This window comes from Hippoglossus hippoglossus, chromosome 17 (assembly GCF_009819705.1).
Source record: "Hippoglossus hippoglossus isolate fHipHip1 chromosome 17, fHipHip1.pri, whole genome shotgun sequence".
Taxonomy (NCBI): Eukaryota; Metazoa; Chordata; class Actinopteri; order Pleuronectiformes; family Pleuronectidae; genus Hippoglossus; species Hippoglossus hippoglossus.
In genome coordinates, this window is record NC_047167.1 from 10,078,565 (window position 1) to 10,103,550 (window position 24,986).

Here is a 24,986-nt window from a genome sequence, read left to right on the forward strand (position 1 = left end):
ATTAAGCTTAAATTATAGTAACTGAAACATATTTAAGGTGCGTTTTACAGCATCTGCTCCCTTACCTTGTTTGTTGCTCACAGTCTGAGACGGACTGTCTTGAGATGTGATTGATTCCTATTGGAGGAACCATTTAATCAGTGCCTCAAAACGATTTTGTGCACAAGCTTGAGAGCCACCCATCCATGTTCCCCAAATCCTGATTGGCAAGGGCAGTTTTTCAGTTGCCTGAGCTCAAACGCAGTAGCCGTGGGCTAGTGAGGATTTGTATCCTGCCAGTAAATGATGAGGAGACCTACTTGTCGTGCAAGAAACTAGGCCATACGGCATCTAATGATATTTACACTGCATATAAATGAAGATAGGTGGGAACGACAGAGAAGGGTGTTTAGGGAAATCTATCAGGAAAACATATGAACCGTAGCTTTTTAGCTTAAAAAGCATTTTATAAATGACCGCTAAGCATCACAAAACCTTCACATTCCTTCCTGTTTATCCTGAGGAGGCAACATGTGCTTAAATAACCACAGAAACAAACAAGAATGACCCCCAGGAGAGTCCATAGGTCCAACAGCCCCCTTAAATTTAACCAAGCTGCATCAGATTTCACAGATTTCAAGACCCATTAATTATATTTTGAGAAGTCATGGAAAATATGATAAACGCTCAATCTCGCAATGTTAAAGAAAGTGAAAACAAATCCTGGATCCACCCCATGATGTCCACATCAAAATGTTGTGGGTTCTTCCCTGACACACGCAGCTCTGTTGTTTCTGTGTAATCTTGCTTACAAACAAACACACATGCAAACCCGCCAACAAGCAAACAAATTGATCCCGCTGGGAAACTATAGTAGCCATCTCTGCTCAAACAGAAAAAGCTGATATCTGCATTTCAAAGCAATGTTTTAATAAAACGTGAAATGAAAATATGTGTTTAAGAACGTAGTCTTAATTCAATCTTTTCCATCTCTTCATTCCAGAAAGAACTGAGTCTTCCTCGCAGGGGAAATGTGTAAGTCTTATCCACTGAGCTATTCTGTGTCTCATTGTCTGTCTCTGTCTCCTTTGCCCTCTCTCTCTCCCTCCCTCTCTCCCTCGTCTTCAAACCAGACCAGCCAGGTGTCTGTCACATGTCCTCTTTATTCTGCTGCATGCATGTCCTATATCACCATTACACAGCAACCTGTGAAACCGCTAATGCGAATTGCCTGACAGACGGAGCAGTCTCACCGCTCAGACAGGTTTTGCTTCAACGAGGAAAGCGAGAGCAAGAATCTCTGATGGTCGCTGCTGTATGCAGGGAGTCTTCTCAGTATAAGTGGGGAATCAATATGTTGCCCCTCCCTAGCTGCTAAAAATCCATGCTTATTGTGATATGTGAACCAGTTTTTCTCCATTTTGCTGCAGCAGAGTTGATAATCTCTCCAAGTGATAACGCATTTTAATATTTCGACTGAGCGAGCGAGCTGAGAAGGATCTTACAGATAGTGGTGATGTGTTTTTACCGCCATCATTTCCCTGTCCTGAATTCAGATGTTATTATCTGATGATTAAAGGGGAATTTTTACACAGCAGCTACGGATGATCTGATGTTTTAATAACAAAGAAGTGACACATTTGAAAAGCATGAAGGAAGTTGTGACCTTGCTGCTCAAAGAGGAGGTGATCCAGTCAGGAAGACTTCTTTTTACTGTCACTAACCTGTTCAGGGACTTTACACTGTCATTAGGGAAGAGTGACATCCACAATGGTTCCACTCTCAATGAGTCAGACGTCTTATTAGAATCACAGGACGTACTAACAGCAGAGCTGAGAGGTGATAGGCCTTAAAAAATAAACACCTAAAGCCTTCACCTCCCAGTGACAAGGACACTTTCATTTTTGATGTGGGAAGTGTGTGAGATGAATGTATTATAAATTGCTTTTCTTATTTTTATATCATGTATAAGGATGAATGGTGTTGAAGCCAATTTTTGTTTTTTGCAAATTACATTTTCCTAAGTAAATTATTGAGGTGATGTAAATGTGTTTGACTTATGATTTGAATGAAGTTTCTGAGGAATTATTTTGGATTCATTATTTGATCTTTTATCTATTGTGATTGATCAGACGATGATCGGCTGTGATGGAAGGAAGGGTCGGGACCGAGTCTCAGCAAACACTTGGGAGACAAGGCATCAGTATAGCCAAAAGTCTTTGACCTCATGTTAGACCATGTTCTGTTAGTTTATTTGAAGTTAAATTAAATTTAGGTAACAGAATTTGGGACTGAGGTGTTTTGTAATTTGAATGTGTGAGTCAAGAAGCTCACTGGCACTGGCTCCAGCTGAAATCTGATGGCCCCTCCCCTGGCCCCCTGTCCTGTCAGTAGTTTTTCTCTAAACAAACTATTCACATACTAACAATACTAACAATAAATATGACATTTGTTACGATTTATTTTATCCAAGCTTTTTTGAAGAACACAATGTGCTTGAACAAGGATCAGTTTTTGAAATACATCCAGTGATGTGTGGCTTTGCTCAAAGAGCGGGAAAGTAAAAAAGGAATGGCTTTAACCTCACTGAATCACGAATTGTGCACAGATGTTTGACATACAAGGATAAATGGCCCCTCTGTGTAAATTGTGGCCCCTTCGTGGCCCCTGATTTAACAGATTCTACATGCAGCACTGTAGTAGCCCTGTTTTGAGACTGTTGATTTATTTTTACGAACAATGGTTTGGATTTAAAATGAAAGCAAACAGCTACAACTCATAGGAACAGGTTCTCTGCACTTTTTGAAACAACAAGATCCCCAAGAGGTGTAACGTTCAAGGCTGCTTGAAAACTGCCAAACTGACAGTTGCAACCCTGATACGACCTGCTGTGGACGTTTGACTCTTTTTGTTTTAATGGTATGTCTGTACAGACATGTAACTAATACTCAACTCCTCAGTCTTTCAATCACTTTATTTGAATAAACTGTACTATACAACACTTACAAAACAAGATTAGGAGCAAGAAAACAGCAAGAAAAAAAAAAAATCCATTCCACAATGATGGAGATAACATGACAGCATTGTGGAATAAGACAAACAAATGAGGTGGCAACTAAGTAAACTGGAGAACAATGGATTTAAACAAAAGAAGGAAAGACAAATAAAGGAAAGGACAAAGAGGTATACATTTTTTTAAACCTTGTTGTTCATTTTCCCCCAATACATTTTAGTGACTAAAAGTAGTTAAGCATTAACGTGTTGAAGGAAGGAGCACTGCCAGTCCTCTTACAAGTAGGGATATGATACAATCAAAAGATAAGCCTCTCAATCTCTGGGTGGTTCATTGTTGTAATGGATGACGGGAGAATTCCGGTAGCACCTGAAGGCACCGCCGGCTCCTCCTCCCCGGGAGCGCGCTGACGCGGCTGCGCGGCGGACGCTGCTGCTGTTGCTGGAAACTTTGTGTCACTCTCTCGCTGTTTGGAAGAAAGAGGGCGTCCGTCGGTTTCATGTCGCATCCCGCTGGAGAGTGAACCGTGCCCGGGGGGGGGAGACGCTGCTGAGACACCGGGGAGGACATGGCCGTCACACCCGCTCGGAACCACAGAGCTGCCGCTGCTGCTGCTGCTGCTGCCGCCGCCTCCTCCGTGTCGCGGGTCTGGGGTCAGTGTGTACCGGAGCTGCTGAATGGAGTCCGAGCTGTTGGACATCGCGTACTGGCCTAGCTAACCACCAGCACCAGCACCACCACCACCAGCAGGACCACCAGCACCACCGGAGCCCGGGACACCATGCTCCCGATTTGAATCCTCATATCTAATTCGGCTTTTATCGGTCACCGCCACCATGTCTGACCAGAACTACTACTGGACCGTGCTGCCGAGCTACAAAACTAGTTTTGTGACTGGGGCCATGATGAAGAGATCGAAAAGGTAACAGCAACCTGCCACGACGTGTATTTATACGTGTATGCATCCCTACACGTGTAAGACGACCTCGACACAAACATGTCCCGTGTGTCTGTGCTTGTCATCAGCAGCTCCCCCGCAGGGAAGCAGCGATTTTCTGAACCTTAACGTTGAGCTATTTGTTTCCCCGCGGCACGTAAACGCAGCGCCCCCCCCCCCCCCCCCCCCCCCCCCCCTCCCCGCAGCGTCTGCTCCCACCATCACTGTCCCCTTCACGTCCCTAATGTCACCGTGAGAAAACTCCGTGTGTTACTGTGTGTCTGTGTGTGTGTCTGTCACATCCGCCCTAGTTTTTGTTTCCGACAGAGAAACGTGGCCATTGTAGTGTGTGTGTGTGGGTGTGGGTGTGTGTGTGTGTGTGTGTGTGGGTGGGTGTGTGTGGGCAGACTGCATTGTCTGCTAGCAGCTGTCGCATAAAACGACACAGTCCCAGTGCTGATCGATGCACTGATGTGGTCAGTGGGACTGTAAACGTGCTGTTTATTTGCGAGATAGACGTGATCAGGCCTCACAATATGGGGGAGAACAATTCTCCTTCCATGCCCTGTAAGGACTCAATGTGTGTTTGACTTTATCTTAATCAATCACAGTTTTATCCTATTTGTCGCAACACCAATATTTCTGATCTATTTCTTATTTGCAGTGATCCTACAATGCAACTGTCAAAGGGGCTTTCAGTGTCATTGACTAATTAAATGAGAAAACATATGCAGTCATTTTTAAACTATATGCTGCATTTGGAATATGGGCAAAAATGATATCGAGACAATTTTCATATCACTCAACGTCAATAATGATCAATTATTAATCAATAAACGTTGCAGCTGTCAGTTAAGCAGCTTTTTGCAGCCTTGAACATTGCATCTTGTTCTCTTAAGAACCTCTTGTGCCTTTCGTGGATTTTCAAAAACTGCCTATCACATGTTCCTTTTTGAATTATAATATATAATCTATAACTGTAGTTTTGAAAAACCCAGCCGTTGTTTGTGATAAAAATATTCACGATTTCAAACTTCTGTGAGGAGAACTGCACTACCATCCATCCAACTACTGGATGGATTACCACAACACTTGGTGGAAGAATGTGCTATGGGTCAAGGAAGAATCATTACATCTTGGTGTGGATCCAGATCAGTGGGCGGAGTGTGATCTTGATGAAAAAGATTAATGATTAATAAGTTAGCATTTTTGGTGCAGCCTGATCTAATTTAAGGGGACAGTTTGACCTTGGCGGAGGTGTACCGAGCTCTGCTGGGTGTTATTTCAGTCTCTATATAAATTGGACCTTTGTTAGATTGCTGCAGATTGAAAAAATATCGCAATAATTACTGGTATTGTTCCATTGCCGAGCCCTATCATAAAAAAATCCCCAGTCCTCTGTCAAACTACCCACTTTTTCCATGTAACAGCTTGGGATCATGCATCAGTCATGCCACTCACTGAGCACAGCGTGGCTTTCAGCGCAGCTTGGTGAATAAATGCGTCCCATTCACCATCAGCAGACATGTGAAACTTGCAGGCCTTTACATCTCAGTGGCCTATAGTCATCATCCTTCATGGCTGCCTGCAACACACACACACACACACACACACACACACACACACACACACACACACACAAACCACCATTGTTTCGTCTCGAATATGAGTGGCCTTATCGCGGCCAACTGTTGATTAAGGTCACGTGATCATGTTGTGACACAGTGATGCTTTCATGCCATTTTTGCTCAGGCTCTATAGTGTGAAAGGGTTGTCTGTTTATTTTCTGATAAGAATAAAATGGCATTTGCTCATAGTGTATTATGTGGTTTGGAGCGATGTTGTAGCCAAAGTCCAGCTCTTATTGGCTCTCTCTCTCTCTTCGCTCTGTTGGTTTGCCTCCTCTGCCACATTTTGGGTTGGGGGGGTCATACACCGAGCGAATCTGCCTCAGCGCCGACCCAGAAATGTCAGGCTCTGTCATCGTTTCAGCCCCTCAATTATTTTAGGTCACTGCCAGAGAGAGAACGAGAGAGAGATGGCATCGGCGTCGCCAAGATGAAACAGAGAGCATGATGGGATTACACCCGGTGCAAAAACAATCTTGAAAGAAGCCCCAAGTGTGTGTGTTGAATGAAGGCATTGGCACACATAGCACGAGATGTACAGATGGCTGAAGGCACCATACATACAAAAACAACACTATTAACATTCAAACTTTAATGAACTGATTCATAATCACACTGGCATCTGTGTGGGCGAGTCACAGTCAGAGAAGAGCCTTGTATTTTTAGTACTAGACTGATACTAATATTGGGGAGTAAAACATTTCTACAGTAGATACAAATTTGGATTGATTCCTAATATGTTTCAATGATGTTATCAAACACATATGACAAAGAAAGGTCATTGAGGCTTTATATTTAACATCTCAAGTACGAACTTAATTTTAGATCACTATAAAAAAATCACAAATATATAGAGCTTGAGTCAAGAAAATGAATAGATTTTCACTCAATGTTTACATAGATGTATATCCTGTCTGTATTGTTTGCACTGTAAACATTTTCATATCGGCAAATGTAAACGCCTGTAGCGATTTTTTTTTTAACGGCCAACAGATGAATCGATCGGGCCAGAGATCTATCTGCAGCTTTTATGCAGGTCTGCCCGTCACCTTTGACAAAAAGCTGAACAGAGGAGGAGGCACTACAGTTGCAAGTTGAAGTCAACCAGCGGAGCAAAAAACGAAACCAGTTTTTATCTAAACATCACTGACAATTACTTTGAAATTTACAGCACTAGACCACACCTCTTGGAAACTGTCTATTAGCAGAGGTGACACGTGGTGATGAGGTGTAGAGTCCTTTGTACGAAGTTGCATTAACTCTTGAGGCTTCAAGAGTTGGAACAACAATCTTGACTATTGATTATCGGTGCCTATGGATTGGTTTTTGTTTACATGCAAATAAAGATTGCATTCATGTGTGGTTATGGATCTGTAATGGTACAGGCTGTATGTTATGTCACAGAAGTCACTATGTCCACTTGTTTCTCTGCATCATTGTGTAAAAACCAAGCAAGGCTGCGTTATAAGATCAGGAGCTTTTAATCAACAGATGTTTCCCATGTTCCCACGTGGAAATTCCAGCAGAACGGAGATCAGTGGGTCTTCATTGGTACTTTGGTGTTATAACAAAGCAAATACTTCATACTTGTCATTATTTATTGAATGTTCATTTTAGTTTGTGGTATTTCCCTTGTTTGGTTAGCTTTTGTGGTCAGCAGCAGTTTTTCTGAGAAGAACAGGGGGAAAAGTCAAAGTAACACACTACACACTCAAGGTGTGAGTGTGTTTACATGTATACATGTTTGTAGCTACACCGTTGCTTTTACCATCACAGCCATCAGTGTTTTCCTTGTCACGATCAACAACTGGAGTCTGTACGTTGACTACAGTATGTTTTTATTTTACATGACTGTTTACTGCACTGATGAAAGAATGATAAACAGCATGTGACTCTGGGTGATTGTGTTCGGAACTGCACAAGCGAAGGTTTCATCTCATCTGTTTGTTTTTCCTCCTCTCACAGTTCCCGTAACAACAAGAGAAGGACTTTGGCGGTCGGGACCCCGTCGCCCACGCTCTCACGCCCGCTCTCACCTCTCCCACTCGCCACAGGTACTTGTGTGTTGTTTTTTTCCGTTGCGTCTCTGCTCTTGTTGTTGTGGCAATTAAACTTGAGGTTCAATGGGCCTACTGTAATAGATATGACCGCACAGAAAACCGACAAGTGAGGGAAGCTAAGCTGATGAGATGAACAGTTTCATGTGACAGGAGAACGCTGTATTGGGTTTTTGTCTTCAGCCTTGTGTTTGTTTTGATGATGAATGTCACAAGGTCTTTCTGTGGTGTTTATCAAGTGTTTATTGCTGTTGGATTTTAATCTGCCCATATTACAGTGTATAGGACATGCATTCATTTCTCCCCTCATGATGATGTTGCTTCCTTTTGGCGATTCATTCAGCTACTTGACATTGAGAGTCATTCATTCTCTGCTCACGTTTTTTTTTTTTTATTTGATTCAGGGTGTGGCTTTAATTTGCCCACAGGGACTGGCATGGAAACCTTTAGTGACACTTTCAAGAGTTTGTGATGTTGTGGGATCAACAACAAGACTTTCTGCTGAAGCTGAGATTCTTAGATTGAGCAAGGGAGAGGCCTAGTTTACTTCTACGAGCGTGTTACTGTGATTTAGTTTAGTAGCTTTAGGATGAAACATGAAATGACAAACAGGCTGCAAAATTTAGGATTATAATCACGGAGCGTATTTCAATGCATGTAAAACAAGGGGATACACAGAGACATTAATCAACACTACAGTAATATCGTTTCTTACAGCTTAGGATCAGCTTCTGTAACGGCTTGTTTTTGTTTCTTCAGCTGGCAGCAGCCCTTCAGAAAGCCCCAGAAATGTCTCTGCCAGCACTTCTGCCAACTTCCAGTTTGCCCGCAGGTAAGAATAAACTCAAATGCTATTTAATATGGATCTGGTCTAAAAGTCCTCTGGCTCAAACAGCTTACTTCAGTAATATTTCCCGTATCCAGTGCATAAATTACAAAAACATAGTGGGTGATCTTCAAAAAAACACTCGTATCCCGATCACAAACTCAATCTAAATCGGATCTTTCTTCCCATGAATCCATGAAGTCTACTGATGACAATATCCAGACTTGAACCAGCCAATGGACTTATCTGTTTTAACCATTTAAAACACAGTTTTGCATTGAAGCTAGGGTTGCAAATCCTGGAAAGGGTCACACTTTGAAGATTAAAAATATTCTAGCAGTGTCCGGGCACTGCCTGAAAAATGCTAGAAGCTGACTTTTCTGTGACTCGCTCACTAACTTCTGGCTATCGTCTGTGCTTCGGCGGTATATGTCTCTCCGGCTTGTGAAGACTCCGGTCATGCACAGTGAGAGCACGGGCAGGTTGCACGTAGGCATGCGGGTCGGTTAGTGACAGACTTGTTTCATTTCATCTGGTCCGATTGAAATGGTTGGTCTTGTTTATTAGAGTCCTGCGATGGCCACAGTCACCGGCTTTTTCATTTTTAGCATTTTTAGCAACTTAATTAATTGATGGCTATCCGGAAGAGGATTTCCACAAATGAGATAAAAAGTGTTTCTAAAAGAACTTACCAATCCTAGCTTTAAAGACTGTTTTCCAAATGGTCATGCATCAATATCTTAAAAGCCCTCATTGTCCACGATTTCTACTTCACCATATCCGGAGCTCGACAGAATATGTAGGTCTCAGTCACCTTTTTTCTTCATTTGCTGCTTTTAACGATTATTCAGCTGCTGCAGCAGCTGTAAATGATCCATCACACACTTCCTTGTGAGGTGGTTGAAAAGGTGTGAGCGAGATTTCTTCAGATGTGTTCTACAGATGTCTTAGATTTGGTAAATTCGGACTCAGCGGAACCACTTTCGAGGTCGGTTCCTTGTTTGGCACCAGCTCCTCATCCATCATGCTGCTAGTTCATGTGTACCCTGTACCTCATGCATGAAAGATGACTTGATTTGGTCAATCAGCACAGCAATATAGTAGGAAATCATTCTCTTGGTTTGTAAACATAGCACAGAGCCACATTATTAGGCTATATCGAGTGTAAATGTCATAAAATGTCACAATCTTATCACATCTTTATGATCATTCAAGATATAAAATTATTAGATCTTCTATCAGAAAACTGGTAAAATGGTTGATCTGATAAAACTGATACAGCTGAAATTCAAAACATAAGAAATAACTGCCTGTAGAAAGTCATCATTTCTTGCAGTGAGAGTTCAATAGCCAGGGTAGTCGGGGTCGACTAAGCAAAAATTGGCTCATATGGACTTAATCAGAGCGTTATCCTTGTTTTCTTTTTTTAAACTATAGCCTTTCAGTTTCTAGAAGAAAACTGAGTTGCATGAACACCGAACATGCCCTGGCTTCTTCCCTTTTGCCCATGTAGTAGAAATGAGGGAATGGGAGAAGCAAGTCCAATCAGCCGAAAGGCCCCAGGGCCGCTCTCTGGAGATGGTTCTTGGCATTTGTTGAGGCAAATAATGTGGCAAGTCGCTGCACACACACACAGACACACACACGCAAACTATTTACTCAGACCTCTTGATTATGGGGAAAAGTTTCAGAGCTTGCCCTCTCATCACGCTTCTTGCAACTGTTTATAGACTCTCTGGGAAGGAACAGTGTATACAACTGGCATCCTTTTCTAGTGGAGGAAAACTAGTGTGTTATTTACTTGCTAGTGAGGAGATTGTGGCATAACACATGTGGGCTCATTCTGAAGGAGTTAATAATACATACATATAAACTTCACAAATGTGCTCAGTCTATCTGACTGAATGTACTTAAAATGTACGTTTATGCTGCTTATCTGATCTATCATGTGTTCTGAGTTAGCTTTTATTGTTGCAGTGCAGTGTAGCATATTGCACCATAAGCTCAGGTAGGGAGAGGGGATGTCTCCTGGTAGAATCGGCTGCATGACTCATCTAAATTTATTGAGACTTTTTAAGCTGCCAGTGTGTAGACAGCTGCTGTGACTGCACTTTTCAGATCACTGCTGGGTTCATTTGTTATTCACACAAGCTGTATAGCCCGACTGCTTGTGCAAATTTATTTTCATGTAAACATGGAACACCCAAAATCGCTGCGTAATAAAAAAAGTCCCTTTGATGCAAGTGAAGTAAAACCATGGTAAAGAACAATCCCAAGGGAGAGGCTCCCAAGGGTTTAATTGCAGCTCCCTTTTAAACATTGAAAATGCTTTCTTTTTAACTTTGGGGTGTGTGGGCTGCCCACAAACAGGTCCACAATAGTTTTTTTTCTCCTTTTACACAAAGCATTTATTCTAACATTCATTTAAAACTGTATTTAAATATGTCTTCCCCTTAAAGCTGGGGTTGGTAATCCTTGAAAAGATCTGGCTACATATAAAAAATATGCAACCAATACATTAATCAGCTTTCAGACATGCACTGGACTTCAGATAATCTCCTTACATTCTCCGGAGGGGCTGGATGTGAGAACGCAAATGTCTGAGACAGAGGCTACGGACATACTCCATAGTTTCTCCTGCCAGCCCCCTTTAGTTAACACTCTGGAGAATGTGAGTGTCGGCTAATGTGAGAACACAGCAGGAGATCCTCCGGAGGATTCACCTCGAGTGACTGGGCGTGTTGATGATGTTTCTAACATGCGACGGATGCAAAACCTTTAAAGGAAAAACTATACAAATATCTCAGGATGAAAAAGCAGTGCCATACACGTAGAGGACACTGACCAAGATGTCAAGAGAGCTTTTGATGATGTTTATGGCGATGTCAGCACCGGGGTTTATAAGTAGCGTGCCGTGCTTTATTACAAACACGTCTGAACTGAGAATCTTGCTGCATTCCTCATATCTAGTGAAAGTCCGGACTCAAATGCGCAAACATTCGCTGGAGGTCATGTGTGAAGCGACTTTAGTGACAGACACGTACAGGTTGCGTTTATTACAATCCTGCTATAGGGACGTGAAGAAGATTTCAACAAATACGATAAAAAGTGAAGGACCTTTATACAACCTCTGAGTGTCATTCGTAAAGGTTTTACTCACACATAATGGATCGCATACATATCAGATATAAACCAGATGAGAAAGCACACATGTCCAACATCTCACTAATCCTCAGATCCCGGTGCAGAACAATCCAATCTCATCGCGTCACGTCGGATGTAGCTGCGTGTCCCCAAGAGCTGATGTCTGCGAGCAAACATTCGACCATTCTTGTCAGCACAGATCGAATCAGTGAAAGAAACTGGGCCACATCCTCAGAGTGCCATATTGGATTGAAAAGTAGCGGTGATAGAGGCAATGATACAAGTGGAAATTTCTCACGTTGAGGTTTTCTGTGCGTAGTAGCAGCCCGGCCTCTGTCTGTGTGTGTGTGTGTGTGTGTGTGTGTGTGTGTGTGTGTGTGTGTGTGTGTGTGTGTGTGTGTGTGTGTGTGTGTGTGTGTGTGTGTGTGTGTGTGTGTGTGTGTGTGTGTGTGTGTGTGTGTGTGTGTGTGTGTGTGTGTGTGTGTGTGTGTGATGAGTCACAGGCTCCCAGTGCTGTGGGTCCTGTCAGGTGTTCAGCAGCAGCAGACCGCCACTGGCTGCGAGCTGTGACAGACAAACAGAACTATGACTCTGACAACCAGTCTTGTCATTATCATTAAACACTTTTATTTTTCTCTCTCACCCTGCCCCTCTTCTTTTCTGCACCTCTCTTCTTTTCCATCCTCTTTTTTTGCTTTTGTGCAGCCAACTGGCCCGAACTGAACGGTAAGAAAACAACAAACTTCTCAGTTCTCAAACTTGCATGAGAAGATTGGTTTTTTAAAAATTCGAATGAGATTTTGCAGGTATAGGAAGGACATGCAGGTTTGATGTTCAATGTCAAGTGACCACTGAGGAGTGTGCATCTGTTTTGTCTCTGCAGACCAGATGGGCGGAGGTGGTCTGTGGCGTCAGTTCCCTCATCTGGATACTGCACCAATGCACCCAGTTCATCAGTATCTGTAAGCTCACACTGTTTCTGTGTCTCTGTGTCGCCCTCTTTCTTTTTTCTCTGTAAGACCTGTCTGTCTTTCCTTTGTCAGATCATCAACATTTCTCCAACACATGCCAGGAGAGCATTTATCTTCCTGTTTTACTTATTCTCACCGCATCAGTGACTTTACAGTGATGTGATGTCTTACGGTGCAGAATGACTAAATCCATCAAACTTTATTTGTATGCACTTTTCATACAGGTTAGTGCAGTTTGAAGTGCTTCACAATTGACTGATGAGCCAATAATAAGACAAAAAAATCCCATCACATTATACACCCTGCCTATAAATGGTAACATATTTAAAATGGCTTTAAAGTGCACCATAAATCTTTTTTTACGCCCTGAACCAGGATCATGTTTTAGATGAAGTGAAAAAACGTGTGCACCTTTTACCCAACAACTAAAGATGATTTAATTTGTGTTATAGAAGTTTAAAGTGATGCTTCACCCAAAATTCTATATTTAGATATGGAAATCTCATCACCTGTAGAAATGAAAATTCATTGTGAAAAGTTTGTTTATTAGGCAAGTTGTTTAAACATATACAAGCCAACATACTTGACCCTGTTCTTGAGATTTGTCTCAAGTAATTCAGGCTAACTTGAGGCTTGATGTGTCAATCCTGGATATTGCGTGCTCTTATTTTGAAGGGAAAAAAAGGCAACTGAGTAGAAAGTTGAAACTGGATTATCTCATTTTAGTTATAAGTCTCATTTTCTGTGTGTTGCTATTATTTTGTTCCACATTTTGCAGCAAAATTATTCCACTGTTTACACACTTGTTAAACACTTAGATATAACCAATGAATAGACCACCAGTGATGCTGGTTGGTGGAGTTGACATGCAAGAGACATTTAAGTAATAATTATCTCCCTGCTGTGAAAATGAAACTTTACTAAATCTGTAAAAGCTAATAATTCCATGAAGTATGATGTCATCTCTTTTAATGACTCAGCTAAAACAGGATCTATCCAGTGATGAAGCATCCTTCCATCATCTGCCTTCAACCACAGTTTCCAACACAGAGAGGAAACAGGAATGAATCCTCACATGCCTCCCCCACAGTTTTCTGGAAATGATTTACTCAAGAACAGTTATAATTGACGATGGACTGTTTTATATTTTGTGACAAAATACACAAAACTTGTACTCAGTGTGGTGGGTTTTCTGGCAAAATGCAACTATCAACTCTGTGTTCGTGGTGAAACTAAAGAGATTAAGGCATTCAGAGTGGTTGGAAAGTCATACACTGTAGTTAATGTTTCACAACGTGACCATTCTTCTCAAATAAATGACTTCATGACTAATTGATTTGAGCTGCACTCTGCGTAGCCGCTTCAGACGGAGGGAAAGTACAGGGATAATAAGTCTAATCATTAAAACAACAGGTCTTGATGAAATGCATGCTTTCTCCTTCCTGCCTGACATCACAAAACGAGGAGGGGCCGTGCAGTGTTTTCAAATGTTCTCACTCAGCTTTTCCTCTCAGGAAAAAGTCAAATGAGGGGAGCGAGTCCAGTCCCAGCTACAACCAACGGTTATTTGTCGAGGGTTTCTTCGGCGATTATCTTGATTTTGTTCTTCAAAGTCATTATCGAAACTGCAGTCGGTCGTAGCAAAACAATACCCAGCTCCTCTGGAACGGTTGTAATTTTGTACGGCCAACCACATGGCTTTTAGTCAGTGAGGTCAGCCCTCATCGCACAATGGTCCTTTCAGGCTCGCTGTCAGTGAGGTCTTTATACTGCTCTCACTTGCTTCTGACACGTCTACAGTTTCCTCCTCAGGGTATCTTTCTCCTCCATCTTTTTTATCACTTCTTTTCTGTCTCTTTCATGCTCTTGTTTTTTCTGTCTTTCAGTTCCCTTTTCACTCTGTTGTTTTTACCTCTGTTAGACGTTTTTCCTTCCTGCAGTCAGTCAGTTCCCTTTGCTCTTCCTCCAGTGAAACACAAGATCCCAGCCAGATGGGAGTTCTCATAAATTCCAGGCTGCGTGTCACATATTTTGGCTTGGAAAGAGAAAACCAATGCATGCGTTGGCCAACGCAACAGCTGTTGCTGCCTTCCTCGGGGTGTGCTGCAGCAGGAACGGACAAAATGCTGCTTCAGGGGAGCAGAACACTAAATCTCACAGAGTCCCCTTTTTTAAAAGTAAAAAGGGGATTTGTGATGTTTTACTTTGCTGCAGAGTTTCTCAACACCCCCTTGTTAAGTCTTACATCTAATTCAGATCCATAGAAGAACACGAAAGCCTTTAAGACTCTGGGTATTAACAGTATAATGAGTGAATATATGAGAGAGGAGTGGTGTGACTTATCAGAGGAAGCTCAGGATGTTATATCATCAAAGCTGCAAAAGCAAAACCTGACATAGTTACAAATGTGCAAAGAAAAGTAGGCTATAAAGAGAATAAGTAAGTTAGTAAGTAGATGACACTGTTAATTACATATTTAAAGGGATTACACTTATTCTTTCTCAATGTAACTTCTCTTTGTCCACTGTGTGCTTTTCCCTCCCAGTCCTCTTCTTCCCAGGAGTTATTGCACCAGTTGCCCTTCCAGCCCACACAAGATGATCTCCACTTCCTGTTCAAGCATTTCCGGAGTACGGAGAGTGTGGCGGACGAAGAAGGAGCACAACCCCCGCCCGCTGTCAGACTCCGCTCACGCAGTCTCAGGTAGATTGGAATCATACAATAACTGCACCAGATGTATGGACTGTTTGCTTGTTACACAAACATTCCCATAACACCACACTGCACTGGAAGGAGAGATAATGACACCCTTAAGGTCTGAAGTCTGCTCAAACACACTGTTAATTTCTGAAATATTATTATTCCAGAAATTAGATACTAATATAACCAGTTTTAAAAGAAGTTGAATTATCACAGTGCAAAATGCCAGTATATCAGTATGCTAGCTCATATGCTCAACTGTCTGGATTTGACAAGTGTAGTCTTGGTTGACATTATGCACATAATGCAGAACATTGTGAAGGAGCTGCTCACAGCTCAACAAAAACGTCATATCTCAGCCTCACTCTCGCCCTTGTGTTTAAATGACTTATTTAAGCTTGTAGGTCAATTGGTAACTAAATGGTGAACGGTAACATGCTGAACATCAAGGCCGTGACTGTGAATATTATTACTAGAATGGCACTAAGAGAGCGCATACCTCCGTCAAGGCCAAACAATCCCCCTATGAAACCACAGTTAAATTTGCTAGATCCAGGTTTTTTATTTTATTCGCACTAAATTGTGCACACTCACACACACACCAGTCCCATAAATATACCAGAGTTCTTTAAATCCATTCATTATTTTCAAGGACAATGTTGAGAAACACCGTATCTCTCAATGTTAAAGAAAGTAAGAATAATTCCTGGATCTGCCCCATGATCCATGATCCAGCGCGTCATTTGAGTTATATATGGTTATCGTTTCGGTAGTTTTGGCGTAATGCTGCCATGTGACAAACAAACACTGAAAACATAACCTCTTTGATAATTAAAGCAAAAGTTCAGGCATTAATTCTTATTTTTCATATTCAACTAAAGTTTCTTATCTTCCAGTAAAATAATAATCATGTTAGCTAAAAAGCTTTGTTGTCATTTCTGTGGCCCTGTTCAGGTGTCTGTCTTACTGTAACTGCAATGTGATGCCGTGATCATTCTGCTGTACTAAATGAATATGAGCGCTATGGAGCTCATATAAATCCCACCACCTCCACAAGCTTAAGACACACGGTGTGCACCAAACCTTGTGTGTGCATTTCCTGTTAAGCAGCTACTTACCCAAAGATGGATTTAAAATATATTTATGAGAGACAAATTAATGGTAAGCAGCGCTGCAGCCACCGAATATCCTACAGTGAGTAATGGTGTGTAATTAATGAGCTGTAAAATGAAATGAACGAACCCTTAGGATTTGAATATGGCGTAATGATTATCTTATGTGCTTCTGGAGGAAGCCTCTCTGCTGGTTACTGGTAATCTCCTGGAAAAGAAAACAACAATTTATCATCTAACAAGCTCTCGAAAGAGCTCTGGTGTTGGGGAGTTGTGAGAATACTCCATCCAAACTTTTATGATGTGTTGTTGACCGTGTTGCACACATCTTGATGTGTTTTTGTTTCTGTGACATGTTCCTGCCTGTGCCACACAGTCACACATACTGTACACACACAATTAAAACACAATCCCACATGCACACAGATATATCCTGAGGCTATCCTCAGGTTTACAAAGGAGATTTAATACTCTAGATAAGTCAACTGTTCTATGTTTGCAGAAGTGGTTGTTTTCTCCTTGCAGTTAAGACTCAAGTTAAAAAAAAATCTTTATCCTTATTATTAATATCTTATCCTCTTATAATATTGGTTGTTATTTTAAAGGTTATTGGTCTTTAAAGGTTATATAGTTCTGAATATAGTTAAAGGTATAGTATGCATCAGTATGTTTAATCACATTATCAAAGATAATTCCAGCAATATTTAAACCCAGAGTAATCCTTGATTTTATTAAAGGTAATGGGACGTGTCATTTATTTGAGTCACAGCCGCTTTCATTGCCATTTGCTGCGTAATGTGAATAACACTTAATACATTACCTCATCTATGAACATGAACTTTGTCTGAATCATGTCGGGTAGAGTTTTATTGACAGTGATTTTGAGGACAACAACATCATCAAACTAGGCATTTGTTTGTTTTGATTGAGTTGCATATTATACATTTAACGATTGTCAACTTTTTAGTTTGATTGTAGAAGTTTATGCTCCGGAATGTTTCTTTTCTACATGTAAAAAAGAAACCTTGTCTTTCAGATGGTTTGTTAATGTGACCTCTGGCTGATCAGCTGCTCAGAGATGAAACATGAGATTCTAGAAACTCCGTAACAACAGCAGAGAGAAAATCCGTAGCTTACTAAAATAATGTAACGGACTTTTGCAATGCCATTAAACGCATCTATATTACTGCATGTGTTAACTATGGGATTAATATGACTCTCCATGTTGCTAAAATAGCTCCAGAGGGTGTGTGAAGCATTTCATAGGGGGCAAACGGTGGCTGTTGCCCTCTCTGTGGTGACCCAGAAATAGTAAAGTGCTTGTCACATGTCGATATTGTTATTTGTAGTGTGATGTATTGGGGCACCCAGCATTTCTATTTTGAACACGTGATGACAGTTCATAGACATGTAACGTGTATGGACGGTTTAAAAGGTGCCCCCCTCGTAACTGAAGCCCCCTGCAGACAACAGATGTGGTCACGGATACTGCACATGATAACTTGATCTGAAATCTGAATCCTATTAGTGTTGGGACGGCCGTAAACACTTTGAGTTGGAATTTACTGATCAAAAGTTTATAGATTTTGTGTAGCTTTAACATTATTTTTGTTATTGACATATTATTTCTCCACATCAGCATATCATCTGTTAATTTAACTTAAAAAACCCTTTTTATCTAATATTAACCTCTTCTCCTGTTTCATCACCTCTCCATCCATCCTCTAGCATCCATCATTTATTTGTTTTACCGTGCAAAAATATTGTCTGGTATTTATTGTTGTGGTATTTCTGATCAATTTGTCTGTTCTTTCTTTTGCCTGTTTCCCTTCCAGCCCTGGACGGACCTGTGGAACATTTGACAATGAGATTGTCATGATGAATCATGTTTACAAAGAACGATTTCCGAAGGTAGAATCATCTGCTTTTCTCGTCTTATTTTTAATTTTTTTTGCTTTCTCAATTTGAAGTGTTGCTTATGTATCTTCATGCAAAATGATGATCTACAATAGTGGGGTTGAGCTTTGTTACACATGGAAACCAGGACAGGAGATTTTATGCTCCTGGCAAAGTCAAAATCTCGAGTCACTCACCACTGGGATTTAAAGTAACAGTTAATAAAGCACCACTGTCACTGCTATAAATGACTTCCTCCATCTTGGTTGTTTTCCAGGCGACAGCACAGATGGAGGGTCGGCTGCTCGACATCATCGCAGAGTGTTCCCCGGGCAGCACTCTGCCCCTGGCTGACGGCGTGCTGGGATTCATTCAGCACCAGCTGCTGGAGCTCGCCAGAGACTGTCTGGACAAGTCCCAGAAAGGCCTGGTCACCTCCAGGTACTTTGTGGAGCTCCAGGAGAAGCTGGAGAAGCTGCTGCACGAGGTGGGTGTTCTCCATCTTCAGCAAATCTTTAAGAAAAATACTGTGGCTCATTTTGGGCACTGTTTATTATTCATCCAGTCAGCCGTGTCTGTTTCCTTCTAATTTACTGCCAGTGGGTTTTTGATGGTTGGTAGCTCAGATTGCCCTCTGGGACATTACAGCATACGACACTGTAGCTACACTGGGATTATTGAATTGAAGTTGCCTGTTTGATCGGCTGTCATCCGAAGCAGACTCCAGTTCATTGGCGAGTAATGGTGCTGTCATTTTCTATTATTGCATCGATTTGTGTAGTGGTCAAGTGTTTGCTTATGTAATGATTGATTACATGACCTTTCCACCAACAGTTCTCCTGCAGCAAATGCTGCCATCTGCTAAATAAATCACAGCCTCTGCTGCAGAATGACTTTCTCTTTTTATTCAGAAAGTTGGATAATCTTACAATGACTTCATTTCTAATGGGGCCACAGTTTGCACACTCTCTCATTGCGGTGCTTTTTTGTGCTCTTCCAGTTTCCTAGCAGCTTTGTTTATCCTACGGTTCAACAAGGAAACACATTTTGTGTATAATTCCCACTAAACCACATTTCTAAAATAATTTTTCATCCCAGAAAAAGTTTATTTTAAGCAAACAGTCCCATGCGGTCAAATGTTAATATGGTTTACTTTGTCCCTCTGCTTGTTAGTTTTTCCGATGGTTTAATATTTCATGCTGCTGTGATTCTGTTTGAATATTACCTTTAAAGAAAAACCTCTGACTCTGAACCCTGACTCACATCTTTTACCATCTCTGCAACACAGACTCTGAACCTGCTGTTTGACCAAGGCAAGGCAGTGTTAGACTAAGATATGCAGACAATGGGATTCAATAATAGTGTGTTGGCAGGTATTATTTATTAATCTGGCAAGGCAGCAAGCAGAAACGAGCATTGATGCAGTATGTCTAAATATCAGCCCCAATCACTTGAATCAACAACAAATAAAGTAAGAAGATGAAATAGGTGCTAAAAATAATGTGAGGCAGGGTAAAGTGCCTCTGTGGATGAGCTGTCGTGCCAATTTGCACGAGCTGTGTGGCGGCACAAGTTGCAATAATAATCCATTATCCTTTGTCTTTTTCCTGATCAGGCATATGAGCGTTCAGAGAGCGAAGAGGTGCCCATCATCACCAAACTGGTCAAGAAGATTCTCATCATCATCTCCAGGCCTGCCAGGCTCCTGGAGTGTCTGGTAAGAATAATTCACAGACAAAGTAGTGATTATATGTAAGTGACACAACATTTGTATAATGTTCAGCAATGTAGAGCCTTGAGTAAACTGTCCCCTCAAATGCAGGGGTGACATTCGACTCTAGTGATGTCGTAATGATAGCTTCTGCAGTAATAATACCAGTTGTTGTTGTTATTGGAATAAGCCAAGAGCAAGTTCAACTTGTTGGATAAAAGTGCAATGAAATCACAACACGTCTTTTGTTCTCTCTTCTCCAGGAGTTTGATCCAGAGGAGTTTTACCAACGTTTGGAAGTTGCGGAGGATCATGCTAAGGTCGGCCAGGGCATCAAGACTGATCTTCCCAAATACATCATCAGCCAGCTCGGCCTCCACAGAGATCCTCTGGAAGGTGCAGCACCAACTTCCTACTTTTATTTTATCAATGTTTCTACTCCATTGCCTATTTAGGTATTTTAGAATAGTTTTCTTTCAATTTCAATTGCACTATATTTTTGTGCTGAATGAGTTTGATGGATTGTTGCCGTGATTATTAGAGCATGATCTAATCATTCAACAATATTTACTTTCTTCAAACGTGCATCTATTGAAAGTTATACTAACAAAATTAGCAGGTATACATTGTTTTTTAAATGCGGGCAAACCCACTAAGAAAAAGAGATTGAGTCCTTTCCCATTGCCAGTAGAGGAGTTTGCTTTTCTGTTTTATTTCCTGGCGAGTCCTGTCCGACACCAGAAACTGAGAAGCTCTCTCACCTCGCTGTCTTGCCAGTGTTGCATTTTGCATGATGCGAAGAAAATATCACTGTTGCACATTGTTCCCAAGATGTAAAAAACAACAAGTACACAAACATTCATGTCTATTTACTCGCCAATACACAGAAGTTAACTGTGCATCATGGAGTTGTGCTGAAATGGGCACCGCTAGCATCTAAACTGCCAAAATGAAGAAGTTAATGCCTTCACCCAGGTGTCAGGTGGAAAAGGGGCTTTATTTTCTCTCCATACAACTACATGAAGAACTAATAAAGATCATATCGAGGTAATTGCAAACTCAATTTCAGAGCTTCCCTATATTTTCCTCAGCTCTGACATTTTGTTAGTCCTTCCCTCTCCAGTCATGCAGGTTGTGTTTTTACTACAGGACAGCACTGCCTTCCAGATCCAGCTTCCAGTCCTCAACTGAATTTGATGCTGTTAATCATTAAAATTAAGAGACGCAAAAAACAAACCTGCCACCAAATTTGCTATATATATAGTGACAGCTGTCTGATTTTGTTTTACTGAGCCTCATTAGTATAATTGCTGACAGTTGATTAAACATTCACTGTCATCATTGGAGCTGATTTAAGCTGAATGGAGTTTGATCTGTGTGCCTGATGCTGTTACAGAGATGGTCCATCTGGAGCAGACGAGCCCGAGTCACAGGTCGACCAGCAAAGATTCCGATGACACTGGAGAGACGACACTAACGCAGGTATAGCACAGTTTAACTTGAACAGCAGAGATGTAGTTCATATACTTGAAATTAGTTTTAAAGAATTAACAGTGGTGGGCAAAGGAATCTTAATGGCAGTGAAAGTTGTTCTGAATGACGTAGAGCGAAACAACACTGAAGGGGTTGATTTAACAGTTTAAGTGGTGAATGGAGCCTTTTCAGAAATAATGCAGCAAATAAGTTGATGTTATTTTCCGTCTCATTTTTCTGATGTGTGTGATTCAGAGCCGAGCAGCATGCACCCCTCCTCGTAGGAAACCACTGGAGAGTGACTTTGAGACCATCAAACTCATTAGCAACGGCGCCTATGGGTGAGTAAGACAGACTGACTCACTCTCTTTGTGGACAGTAAATGAATGAGTTTTTAATGAATAAAAAGCACAACAAAAAACTCAAGTGAAGATGGTTTGTTGTTATATTTTTGTGTTTACGGACTTTATGTAATCTCTCAAATGATCTCCCTTCCACATCTGTCATGCCCTCATTATATTTGTTTGTTCTGTCGTGTTCCTCATGTCCCTCCCTCCATGCAGGGCTGTATTTCTGGTGCGCCACAAGGAAACCCGTCAACGCTTTGCCATGAAGAAGATAAACCGGCAGAACCTGATCCTAAGGAACCAGATCCAGCAGGTGTTTGTGGAGCGGGACATCCTAACATTTGCAGAAAACCCATTTGTGGTTTCTATGTTCTGCTCTTTTGAGACACGGAGGCACCTCTGCATGGTCATGGAGTATGTGGAAGGTAGGGTCGGTTTGGATTGGACTCTAAACTTAAACAATTAACATTTATTAAAAGGTTTTCCACTTTTTCCCACTGATCTAACAGAGCTCATCATGTTGGCCTCCTTTGTCCTTTAAGGTGGGGATTGTGCAAACCTATTGAAGAACATTGGTCCTCTGCCTGTGGACATGGCGCGGATGTATTTTGCAGAGACCGTCCTGGCGCTGGAGTACCTTCACAACTACGGCATCGTACACAGAGACCTCAAACCTGACAAGTACGTCTCCAGCCACTCACTAAAGATAAAACAACCTCACACATTTCACATTTCTTCTCTCTTTTATCTAAGGCAGCACCTCACTCCCTTCAAGCTCTCATCATTTTGGATTTATCATAAGTTTTTAAACACCAAGTCTTTCTGAAGTTGGAGCCGAATTCTCTGAAATATGCTGCCTTTAATGTTTTTTTTTTACTGAATCTGAGAATTATGATTTGAGTAGCGTTTGATGCAACATTAAACATTCTTGTGTTTCCTTCCTTTTATAGTTTGTTAATCACCTCCATGGGCCACATTAAGCTGACAGACTTTGGACTGTCTAAGATTGGTCTAATGAACATGACGACCAACTTGTATGAAGGACACATAGAGAAAGACACCAGAGAGTTCATTGACAAACAGGTTTGTCTCCTCTCATGTCCTCCTCTCCTCATTCCTTCTGTTGTGTTTTTGACCTTAACTCACACCAGTTTCCGCTCTGTTCCTTTTGTTTTTACTCTCTGCAGGTCTGTGGGACTCCAGAGTACATCGCTCCTGAGGTGATCCTGAGGCAGGGCTATGGAAAGCCTGTGGACTGGTGGGCCATGGGCATCATCCTCTATGAGTTCCTAGTGGGCTGTGTGCCTTTCTTTGGAGACACACCAGAGCAGCTTTTTGGTCAGGTGGTAAATGGTAAGAGACCATTATTGTTCACTCCTCCTGGAAAGTTTATTTTTGTCTTCATGTTATATGGAACTGGATTGTGCTTCTTTGTCCAGATGACATAATCTGGCCCGAAGGGGAGGACGCTCTGCCTGCTGATGCCCAGGACTTTATCACTAGACTACTGAGACAGAGTCCTCTGGAGCGTCTAGGAACAGGTTGGTGGTGGTTAGACTTTTTGTGTCCCTGTGACCTCCTCAATTTTGGAGCCAATCACATGAGGCATCCCACTTGAAAGGGATTTCATAACAAGTCAGATGTGGAGAAAGCAAAAGTTTGGAATACATTTTAAGTTGCTCATTCACCTACATCACAATCGACATTCTGGATCTCAAATGTGAAAACACACTGTTTTTCTTGGTCTTACATAATATATTTTGGGATTTTGGACAGCTTTTTTTTGTGACTGTTTTCTGATATTTTATAGAACAGACCAATAATAGAAAATAATCATAAAATTAATGGATGATGAGAATATTCCTCAGTTGTGGCTCTACATGAAAGTAATTTAATCATTACACTGAATGTTTTCACAACAAAGTGATATAGTCTGGTGTCAAAGGAGGCTCTCCTTACAGTTTGGCTGAGGATTAGCTGTAAACTGTGTTAAATGCCTTTTCCAGGTGGAACCACTGAAGTGAAGATGCACATGTTCTTCTTGGGTCTGGACTGGAACGGGCTCCTGAGGCAGAAAGCTGAATTTATACCTCAACTAGAGACTGACGAGGACACCAGTTACTTTGACAGTAGGTGGATTCATCCACAAATACACATGCATGCTTTTTGTGAAGCAGGATGCACTACTACTGATGTCTGATTTTTTTTTTTTAGCTGTCAATTAGGGTAAAAACTATTTTTCCAAATGTTTTAATCTCATTAAAATTCTACAGCTCGATCGGAGCGCTACTGTCACCTGGACTCAGATGAAGATGATGAAACAAATGATGATGAATCGTCTCTGGAGCTCCGCCAGTTCTCCTCTGTGGCCCATCGCTTCAGCAAGGTATTTGTTCTGGCTCTGCTCACTGATCCTCATGCAACCTTCTTTGCTATTACTAGATATATCCAATATAAATAACTTATTCATTGATAGAATACAGTATTGGTGTGAATTCTCAGGAAAAAAACAGCGACAGTAACACATGACAAAAGTAGAGCAAAGCCTCACCACCCTTTCTGCTTGAACTCTAGGTGTACAGCAGCACAGAGCACCTGTCCACCTCTACGCCGTCCAACCAGAGCCTGTCGTCATCGGAGCGAAGCCACAGCGAGGAGAAGGAGGAGCGATGGGAGGGCAAGGGAGTCCTCTCTCCTGGCGACGGGTACAAACACTCGGCTTGTGGAGACAGGAGGGCAGATGGACACAGGGGGAGGTGAGAGCATGAAACACCAGAGAAAGTGATGTCCTTATTATGAGAGGAGAATGAACCAAGAAGAAATATGTGATTCTTCTCTTTTCATAAGATAGTAATGAAAATGTTGTCGTAATATGATTCAGTTCCCCCTCTGAGGCCAAATAAGATACTGCCATGATCTCAACTGAAAGAATTGTTGCTTTGGCAGATTAAACCAGTATTTTTAAAAAGATAATCAATTGTTAGTTTTTTCTTAAAATTCGTGTAACTAAAAAGCTGATTAACAGCATAGCAAAGCTAATTTCTTTGTACCTGTGGAAATCTAATACAAACTGAGAGAAGTTTGGTTAACTCTCTTTGGTTAAGGCATTTTGTTGCCTGTTGTTTTTGTTATTTCTGGTCCATTATTGCAGTTTTTACAGAGAAAGCACAGTTTCTCACTTAACCCCATGTT

At 41.4% G+C, this 24,986-nt stretch overlaps 1 protein-coding gene across 3 annotated transcripts in view; it reads left to right on the plus strand.

Annotated features, from left to right (window-relative positions):
• Positions 1-24,986, plus strand: part of mast3a (microtubule associated serine/threonine kinase 3a) — a 31,991-nt gene that overhangs the window by 1,068 nt on the left and 5,937 nt on the right. The window contains exons 2-21 of one of the 3 annotated variants that reach the window (XM_034613138.1): positions 983-1,014; positions 7,523-7,611; positions 8,374-8,446; positions 12,290-12,310; positions 12,468-12,546; positions 15,101-15,258; positions 18,203-18,278; positions 18,541-18,750; positions 19,879-19,980; positions 20,238-20,370; positions 21,371-21,456; positions 21,703-21,788; positions 22,011-22,219; positions 22,337-22,475; positions 22,745-22,877; positions 22,982-23,147; positions 23,234-23,335; positions 23,801-23,923; positions 24,068-24,180; positions 24,369-24,550. In XM_034613138.1, the coding sequence (XP_034469029.1) occupies positions 983-1,014; positions 7,523-7,611; positions 8,374-8,446; positions 12,290-12,310; positions 12,468-12,546; positions 15,101-15,258; positions 18,203-18,278; positions 18,541-18,750; positions 19,879-19,980; positions 20,238-20,370; positions 21,371-21,456; positions 21,703-21,788; positions 22,011-22,219; positions 22,337-22,475; positions 22,745-22,877; positions 22,982-23,147; positions 23,234-23,335; positions 23,801-23,923; positions 24,068-24,180; positions 24,369-24,550 (2,312 nt within the window). Of the gene's footprint in view, positions 1-982; positions 1,015-3,400; positions 3,915-7,522; positions 7,612-8,373; positions 8,447-12,289; positions 12,311-12,467; positions 12,547-15,100; positions 15,259-18,202; positions 18,279-18,540; positions 18,751-19,878; positions 19,981-20,237; positions 20,371-21,370; positions 21,457-21,702; positions 21,789-22,010; positions 22,220-22,336; positions 22,476-22,744; positions 22,878-22,981; positions 23,148-23,233; positions 23,336-23,800; positions 23,924-24,067; positions 24,181-24,368; positions 24,551-24,986 lie in introns of those variants that run through there. The other 2 variants (XM_034613137.1, XM_034613139.1) reach the window with 2 other exon arrangements.